General features: G+C 53.4%; 1 protein-coding gene across 1 annotated transcript; it reads left to right on the top strand.

Annotated features, from left to right (window-relative positions):
* The first annotated feature begins 2,378 nt into the window (after positions 1-2,378).
* RPS9 (ribosomal protein S9) lies at positions 2,379-6,158 on the top strand. The gene is made up of 5 exons (XM_090049299.1): positions 2,379-2,403; positions 3,935-4,051; positions 4,296-4,418; positions 4,667-4,853; positions 5,907-6,158. Exons 2-5 carry the CDS (start codon positions 3,955-3,957, stop codon positions 6,082-6,084), a joined length of 585 nt encoding a protein of 194 aa, XP_089905425.1. The 5' UTR covers positions 2,379-2,403; positions 3,935-3,954; the 3' UTR covers positions 6,085-6,158.
* Positions 6,159-9,595: the final 3,437 nt, after the last annotated feature.

The raw sequence follows: 9,595 nt of genomic DNA, 5'->3' as shown, positions 1-9,595 counted from the left end.
TACACACAGAAATCCCCATACACTACTCCAAATGCATATACCCCCATAACAAATGGAAATACTCGAGACACACAGGTACTCCATTAAACATGATACAGATACCCATACATACAAATAAATAAGTATGCAGACACACACCTACTGATGCTCATGTACACAGAAACAAGGAGATGCACAAGAATCCCTACAGTTGCAGGCATAGAAGCACACAAGTCCACACATACCCCTACAGACTCATGTACAGTCGGTGCGTGGCAGCATCTGTGTGAACTGGTGTGCAGGCACACTGGACCTGATATAGCCCCACTGCAAAATTCAAGCCTTGTGCAAGACAACCAGACAGTGTAGTGGTTAGACTGGGAAAAGCTGGGAGCCAGGATTCCTGGGTTCTGTCTCAGTTCTGTGAGACAAGTAGGTTCTGGTGGGTTAAAGGAAGGGTGGTGTTGGGAACCAGGACTCCTGGGTTCTCTCCCAGTACTAGGAAGGGAGCAGGGTCTGGAGGGATGGAGTGGGGCTGAGAGCCAGGACTCCTGGATTCTGTCCCAGAGCTGGGAGAGAAGTGGGGTCTGATAGGGTACAGAAGGGGGAATCCAGGCATAAGCAGATTCTCACACAAACTGTAGCTTAGGAAGAAACCTACCTAGTAAATTAGCAGCTTAATTTATCCTGCATTTTCTGCACCTCGGCACTTTACAGCTTCCCGAATGAAAGTGTCTAATGAAGAGGAAAATTTATGGCCCTGCCAGCTCCACAGGGCACAGCCTTGGCCACCAGCCACTGATTGCAGCCAGCAGGGAATAAGGAGCCAGACTGAGGAGGCTAAGGACAGGGTCCTTCAGCATCACCCTGACTGCCCTGGGTTGGGACCAGAACCTGATCTCAGCTCCGCTGGGGTCATGGCAGGGGGTGCAAAAATCATGAAGGTCAAAGTGGAGTCTGGGGTGAGGGAGGGGTAATTACCACAGTCCCTACATCTCTCAGTCTCTTTGCTCTCTGTGCCTGTTTAATTGCCTTCACCCTTCCCCTTTCTCATCCTGGGTTTTTTTCCCTCCTGATAAAAACAATGTTTCTCTCTTCTTCTCTCTGCTCCTTTCCACATAAAAAGTCCCCAAGATGGACACAAAGGCTGCAAAAGTGAAACAAATTTAGGGTGAGGAGTGTCTAATAGATAAGTTTGCAGTGTGGCTGTACTGCTGATCTCTGGTCGGCCAGGAAATAGGTGAAAAGCAAGGAAGGGTTATTTTCATAGTATCTTTTACTGAATTGACTGTACAGTTGAATAATCTTTCAGGCAAAAAGTGCCCCAAAAGTAGCACAAAATGCACAACATAGCCCAGATCTGAGGAAGGGCACTTTGCACCTGGATGCTTGTCTAATATCTCTCAACATTTAGTCCAGTAAAAGAGATCAACAACCCCCTCTCCCTGCTTAACAGACAGACAGACTGATACAGCCGGTGCACTGGGACAGACAGAGCACATGAGGATGGAAAGTGAGCAAGGCCACAGGCAGGATCAGCCGAGCTGGAGGGAGCGACTGCATTGTCAGCCTGTAATTAAAACTGCCACACCAGGGGACAGATGCATGCCCTGTGCCCGGTGGGACTTGTAACACCAATCGAACTGGCTCAGTTAATTAAACCAGGGGCCCAGCCTGATGGCTGCTCATGTCTGTGGCATGGCCCTGCCCTTCCACTGGCTGCCTCCCGCTCCACTGCCTCTGACAGGGCCAGGCAGATTCATGCCAACAGCCCCTCAGGCAACCAAGGCCTGAGCCTGCTCTCACCAGCGCCCAAACTCCCCAAGGCTCCAATAGGGGCAGGATTGGGCCAAGCCCAATGCCAGACACATGGCACAGAGGCAGCTCAACCTAGCAACGGGCAAAGGGCAGCTGGGTGCCAATGTCAAGTCACCTTGCCTCAGTTTCCCCTCTGCTTGTGCAGACTTCACAAGAGGTGGCTCACCATGGAGCTCTGCAGTGCCCGAGCCCGATCGCAGCTGGGGCAGGGGCTCGGGCTGGAACAGAGCCAGGGCCTGGCGGAGGGGAGGGGCAGGGACAAGAGCTGAAGCACGGGCTCAGACTGGAGCAGTGGCAGGGCCTGTGGCAGACTCCCAGTGAAAACGACACCGCCTGCCCCGCCCCCGCAGGAGGAAAGCGCCAGCGCCATCGCCTGGGTGGCAGAACGCCGGCGAAGAAAGGGTTAACCCTCCCATAGCGGACTCCATCGTCTGCTCTGCACATGGGGCGGGCAGACGCTCTAGCGCTCCCCCTCTATGGCCTGGGAGCGCTCCGGGATTGGCCAGTGACCAACACGGGGGGGGCGGTGCTTTCCCTTGCCTTATATAAGGCCGCGCCGCAGACCACCCTCTTCCTTTCTGCTACTACACTCAGTACTCGCGAGAGGTGAGCGCAGGGCCAAGCCCACTTCTGCGGCCTGGCTGGGGGTCGGCGGGAAGACGCTCGCGGCGGCTGCTGGTGGGGGGCACCCGGAAGGGCTCCCGAGAGCGGGGCGAGACCACTAGTGGGAGTGAGCAGCGAGGCGAGGGAGCACCTGGGCATGAGTGGGGTGGCGCTTTCTGCGCGTGCGTGGGCCGCATGCGAAGCCAATGGCACATGCGCGGTTGATGCTGCTGGCGCGTGCCTGTGCGTGGGCAGCGCGGGACCGGGGTCGGGGACGTGGGTACTGCTGCACTCCTCAGAGGGCTGGAGCTGATGTTGGGGCTGGTGCGGCGCAAGGCTGGCCCATCCCAAGGATTTGGGGCGCCCCCTACCCTGCCCCGCGTCTGTGCATGCTGGATTCTTTGCCCAGCTCTGAGTCCTGGGCGTTTTAGGATCCTGGGACTGGAGACAAAGTCAGTCTATCCCTGCTGGCTTGTGGAAGCTTGGCCTGGTCACTTCTTCCTTCAGAGGAGAGTTTTGCCCCACCAGCAAGTACCACATAGAGGGGCTTTGACACCTGGGGCTTGTCCCCAGGGAAGTAGCATGAGCCTCTTGGCTTCACCTTGTTGCCTGCTTCAAGCCTCTGTGGCTTAAGAATTAAGAACACAAGAATTGCCATTGACAGGGTCAGCCCATAGATCTGCGGTGTTTGCTGTCACATGGCAGCAGAGAGCAGGTGCTGAAAGGGGGGTGAACATAGCATGACCAGGGCTCCCCCTGCCACCTCCCCCCCAGTTCCCCTCACTTGCAGCCTCCAGCATTTCAGGGCTGAAGCTCAGGTTCAGAGGCTGTACTCCTCACTCCTGAGCTCAATTGCTACCCATGCTCCTTTGCTCCAAGGTTTTGCCTAGTTCCTTGAGCTAAACACTTGCATTTGCATTGTTGTTCTGCCCGTTTGTGATACAGTGGGAGGGTCTGTGCCCTAGACTGAACAGCAGGTGCTGCCAAAAGCTGGTACATGTGGAACCATATTTGCTGGTCTCCCTCTTTGCACTGAGGGGAGGTGGCCTACTTCCTGGCCAGTTCTGGTGAGCTCAAGTTCTGATGGGTATGGGCAGGCATGCTGCTCTGGTGCCAAACAGCCTCAGTTGTAGTCCTGGCCCTCCTTGGGTCAGGGTTTGTGTAAGCCCCTGCTCTGCATCTTGAACACTTGGCTATAAATAAAGCTGTGATGCAAGCAGCAAGGTTATGCAGTGTATTTGGCCCACTGCAGCCTCCTTATGTCAAGTCATGAGCCAGACATCTTGGCAAAGGAGGGCACAAAGGCTGGCACTGATGGTATAGAGAGGCATAGTATGGTGCTGCCTTGGAGGTGGGAATCGCCATCTTGTTAGCAAATGAGTTGTTCGGTTTGAATGATGTGTGGAGGGTTTTGTTGTTCATAGCACTTCTTAGCACCCTGTGTGACTGCAATTAAAATGCTTCTCCCCTCCCCCCCCCAAATCCTTTCAGATTGTTTGTTTATTGTTCCACCTGATCCATTCCTCACGTGCAGAGTCCATACTCTAGACCAGGATGCCCGTTGCCAGGAGCTGGGTATGTCGGAAGACCTATGTCACTCCTCGACGGCCCTTTGAGAAGTCCCGCCTTGACCAGGAGCTGAAACTCATTGGTAAGTTCATGGTGGAAGGCTTCTAAGCACCCATCAGCCAATGGGGGCTTCAGAACAGTAGCTCAGCTTATAACTGTGGCTGAACCAGGTGCTTGTCAGTAAGGAGTCCTCTTCTGACATCTGTGGTGTGTTATAGTTGAGATGCAAGTAGCTGGGATAAATGGCTGCAGACATTGCTCCTTGTGTTCTTATGTTCTGGACTGGTTAAGACAGTCCCCCTGTGAATGAACTCTCTCTGTACCAGGTGAATATGGGCTGCGGAACAAGCGTGAAGTGTGGCGGGTGAAGTTTACCCTAGCCAAGATCCGCAAAGCAGCCCGAGAGCTGCTTACCCTGGACGAGAAAGATCCCAGGCGCCTCTTTGAAGGTAAGCAGGGCCTCGGGCATCCTGGAAGGGCTGGTTGTCATAGGGCAGTAGCTTTTTTGTTGTTCTGTTTTTTTTCCACTTGCAAACTCCAAAGCATTTTGAGTGGAGGTGCATACCCCTTTTGAAATGTAAGTGTGGGTATTTGTGCACTTCCAAGTAGTCGGTCTGCAGGCCACAGGTTGAAAATGACTGAGGAAGGGGAGAGGGGGCATAAGGACCTGTTTCTGACAGACTCCTCTGCCTCCCAGGTAATGCCCTGCTGAGACGGCTGGTGCGTATTGGGGTGCTGGATGAGGGCAAGATGAAGCTGGATTACATCCTGGGCCTCAAGATTGAGGACTTCCTGGAGCGGCGCCTGCAGACCCAGGTCTTCAAGCTGGGCCTGGCCAAATCCATCCACCATGCCCGGGTTCTCATCCGTCAGAGGCACATCCGGTAGGTCTGCCAGGCAGGGGGACTGGGGAATATAGTTGAAGTGGGATAGTGTCAGAGAGGCAGACTTTTGTGTTCTGTCCTTTGTTCAGAGAGGGCAGTGGGGGGGTCAAATGTGAAAGAATGGAGGCTTTGTTGGGGGACCTCTGTCCTGGGTCTTATCCCAGCTCTGGAAAAGCAGCAGGGTCCAGGCTAGATCATAGAGAACTTGAGCATCCTGGCTCCCAGTCATCCAACTGGCTGTGCCCCATATAGGACACAGTTGGGTTACAAACTTACTGTCAGAGGATTCTGCTGTTTTAGAGCTGTATGCAGGGCCTCTTAACGGAGGGGTCATTGTCCCCCATGTCAGGTGCTTAACCCTGTCTGAGGACAAAGCAGAACCAGTGCTTCCCCTCCCCTCCCTGCCCTGCTAAAGCTTTACTCTTGGTGTCTTGCATAGCATTACAAATGGGGATCTGGGGTAGCTGTGAGCCTCCAGAGCACTGGGGTCCCTGGATTTGCCAGCCCCATGCAAGCCGGCTAGACCCCCGCCCTGCGAGCTCGGCAAGGCTCACTGCGGCAGTGCCGTACACCTTGCGAAGGGCCTGATCCATCCTGTCCTGTCCCACTGGGATTCCCGCATGGGTCAAGGCACAGGTAATAGTCATCTGACTGCACTGCCCTCAGAGAATGGCCCTCTGCAATAGGATAGAATCAGATCTGGTCTCTGCTCCACCAGAGCCAGCCAGTCTTGCACTTCTGGGGTTATTGCATTGGTGCACAATGAATGAGCAGATGGGAGGGTTGAGATCTGTTCTCATAGTGGTAGATTACTCCCCTTACTACGATCTCCATGACTCCAGCGTGACCAATAATCAAAGGAGCTGAGGGTAGGAGTGTTTGGGGGAAAGGAAGGTACCAATTGGGTAGGGATTTGTTCTGCATGTGAACCACAGAGCTCCTCAGTAGGCTTTTGTGAATGTATCCTTTGGCCCTGGGAGGTTAAAGAGCCCAAGGACATGGGTTTGGGGCATATCGTGTCCTACCCTCACCTTGCTTCTTCCCCTTCCCCAGCGTCCGAAAGCAGGTGGTGAACATCCCATCCTTCATTGTGCGCCTGGACTCCCAGAAACACATCGACTTTTCATTGCGCTCACCCTATGGGGGTGGCCGGCCTGGCCGTGTCAAGAGGAAGAATGCCAAGAAGGGCCAGGGTGGTGCTGGCGGTGGGGACGACGAAGAGGAGGATTAAGCGTGTGGTGTAGCATGGCTATGTGAGAGACTGGCCTGTGTTCTACCAGACCCAATAAAAAATGGGGGATCCTGGCTGTGTCTGGGTCTGTACTGGGAGCTTAAGGGTTGCAGAATCCAGCTGCTTGTGCCCCCTTCCCTCTACCTGTGTTGCAGCCTAGACTGTGCTCACAGCTTCATGGCAACCTGGGTAGGGGGCAGGGCCTTTGGGCCTTGGGTTTAGTGATGGCTAGGGATCTCTAGAAATTCATGGCACAGCAGCTCCTTTAATTCTGGAGATTTCCCTTCTGCACCTTTTCTGCTGATTGTCACCCACTACCTGCATCTGAAAATGCAGCTGCAGTTTTTGCTTCCCAGCCATCAGGTTTCAAGTGTGAAACTTTCTCCCCATCAGTGCCAGAGGGGTGCATGGGAAAAACTCCAGACTTAAAGAAACTGCTATGTCTTGCACTTCCAGTGCAAGTCCTGAAAATCCCTAGTGATGGCCTGCTGACTAGGGGACCAAAGATGCATCCATCAAGATCACACACTGGCTCATCTAGAGCTCACAAGAATGGATTGAATATGTTAATTGGGGGGGTGAAGTCTTCTACTCTTATGGGCCCCTAGATAACAGCAAGCCTGAAACGTTGCTAGGCTTCAACGATTTTTAAGGCCGCTGTTCTCACAACCCCTTGCCTCTAAAACAGTCAGTCCTAGTTTTAAGCCTCAAAGCACCTTTCTCTGAGTGGTACCCATTTCAAAAACTAACTTATTATAGTACTAGGCTTTTCCTGGAGGTCCTGGGTAATTGGTGTGGGGCACTGACCACACAGAGACAAGCCTGAACCTATGCTTACCTACTTATTTTCTTATATTTTGTAGCGCCCTTTAGAGGCTCTTGGGTGCCTTAACTTGCTGGATTAGAAATCAGTTCACTTGTTCAATATAACAGCCTTCGACTACCTAAAGGGTGATTTTTTTTTTTTTTTACAAAGAGGATGAAGTTGGACTCTTCTAAGTGGTGCAGATGACAGAACAAAGAGCAGTGGGCTCAAGTTGCAGCAAGGGGAGTTTAGGCTAACTATTAGATTTCATAGACATTAAGGTTGGAAGGAACCTCAGAAGATCATTGAGACCAGCCCCCCACCCAAAGGGCAGGAAGTCAGCTGGGGTCATAGGATCCCAGCAAGATAAGCATCCAATTTACTCTTGAAGGTGTTCAATATAGGTGCTTGACCTTGAGTGATTCTTGAGTTCCCTTCCAACCCTCATTTTCTGATTCCCAGTTGAGAATCACTGCTATAAAGTAATTGGCCTCAAGGAAGTGCTGGGAGCATGTTGTTACCTTCTCCTTGCATACAGTGGCCCTTCAAGCAGTGGCACTTGGGCAAGTGGCACTACCTCTTCACGGACTTCAGCTGCCTTCTCCAGCCTTGGGCATTTATGTGGCTTATGTTCTGTGCCAGCTTACCTGGTGTTAGAAACCCAAATTAATTCAGACCCCTGGGAAACACCCAGAAGAAGCATTTGTTATACTCATTGGGAACTTCCACATATGCTCTCATTGTAATTGGAATGCTCCAGTGTGCTGTGCTGTGCTGTGCTGTCTCGTGTATTCAGCATCCTGTGTTTCAAAATGGCAGTAGGGGTGCTTTAAAGTTTTAACTTAACACTCAGTGTCCCACTGGGTGCCACAACTTGTTACTTCCCAGGCTTGTTCCTGTGCTCATTTCTTCTGCTTCTGAGTCTGCCCCCACATGACAGCAGCCAAAGGAGCTTGGGACTGTTCCTAGATCTTGGCTGAGGGCACACAATCTGCAGCAATCAGAAACAGCCTTTGGAGGCGAGCCAGCATGTGCTGGCCTCTAAATCTGAGGCTGGGACCTTATGCAAGAATAACATGTTAAAGAAGATTAGTTCCCTGGGAGAGGGAGCCCATTCATACCCTGTGGAACATTAGCAAGCAGGTGGTGTGTTGGCTGCATAGTCCTCTTCCAGTAGCCTCCAAATACTGCATGGGTGTGAGGGGTTGTATGTGCCTTTTGGTGCCTGGGAAACCTTCCCCTGTTTGAGGCAGGCCTGTGTTCTCCACAGCTAGCTGCTCATGCCCCAAACTAGATTTCCTTGCCAGGCCTCCTGAGTTCTCCAGTATGCTCCAACCTGGCCTCCTGGAGAACTGCTATCAGTATGATGCTAGCATTGTTACTGTGGTGGTGTCCCCTCCAGCAGGAGCAGTGTATGCTTGCCCAGCATCACTGTTTAGGTCATCTAGATCACTGTTGCTCTCCCCTTGCTCTGGGCTCAAGCACTGCCCAGGCTTCTGGGATCAGCTGAAAAAGCTGCCGAGGACCTTCTAGCCAGTGCCTGGGGTTGGAGCTGGCTGCAATGCAGTTAGACTGTGCCAAGGACTGTCACAGGCAATGGGCTGCAGTGGCCAGACAGCTGTCTTAGCTGTCATTGGTGGGTTAGGTTGTGTCTGTGGGCAGCTTCAGGACCTGATGGACTTGGCCAACGCTCATTGGGCTGCAGCACCCCAAACTGTTCTGAGGTGAGGATGAGGGGGTCACACAGGAGTTGGGATGGTACAGGGTACCTCTGTGGGGAAGAGTGCTACCCCTCCCCCAACCTGTCCCCAGTTTCTGCTCTGTTTGCCCCACCTGTCTACAAGTTCAGCTGGGCTCTGCCTTCCCAGCTGTTTCAGTAGGGTGCGGGGCAGAATACTTGGAGCAGGACTCCTGGGTTCCAGTGGTGACCTGTCTGAGCTCCCTGGTTTAGGTGCTGGGTATTACAGTGGGGTATCTCCCAATGCTCCCCTCCACCCTGGCCCCTGCCAAAGCTGCCCCACGGGCAGGTGCCACAGCCACCCAGCAGCCTACTTGCAGGCCAGTGCTGGGCTCTGTGACCCACTGGTTGGGAATCCCTGTGGGTCTGGCCCAGGCCAGGGGGGATGTTATCCATAACCATCGCCCCCTCCCTTACCTTGGCACCTGTTCAGTTAGTTCTTGCTTCCTAGCACCTCCTGGACTTCCCAGCAGCACAACAGGCCTCTTTAACCCTTTGAGCCCCAGCCTGCTGGGGAGAAACCAGCAGGCTGGGGCTAGCCTATCCAGCTACCCCCTGCTCTACACACACCGTGCATAACTTCCTCTGGGGGCTTCTTACACAAGGATCCCTCACTCAGCTCTGAGCTGCAGCTGTCTCAGGTGGGACACAAGAAGAGGTCAGCCTCTAGGCAAACACACAGCAGGGATGGGGGAGTAGGGCTTGGTGCTGGGCAGGATGTTCCTCTCAGGGCCCTGCTAAGTGCTGGCAAGTGACTCCTTGCTGAAGGCTGTGAAGGCATCTATGGCAGCAGACAAGGGGGCATGGTGGGCAGATGGACAGCCAGGTGAACAGGCACACCCTTCTCTAGTGTGCAGACCTCCCCCTCCACTCCAGGGCCAGGCTGGGCTGGTGAGGCCCCCCTTCATGCTCACATGCTGTACCAGGTAAGGTCACAGGACCTATCTGTACCCTACACATCATCCCAT

This window comes from Crocodylus siamensis, chromosome 5, assembly GCF_052110815.1.
Source record: "Crocodylus siamensis isolate JL-2025a chromosome 5, ASM5211081v1, whole genome shotgun sequence".
NCBI lineage: Eukaryota > Metazoa > Chordata > Crocodylia > Crocodylidae > Crocodylus > Crocodylus siamensis.
This window is presented reverse-complemented; position numbering and strand designations above follow the sequence as displayed.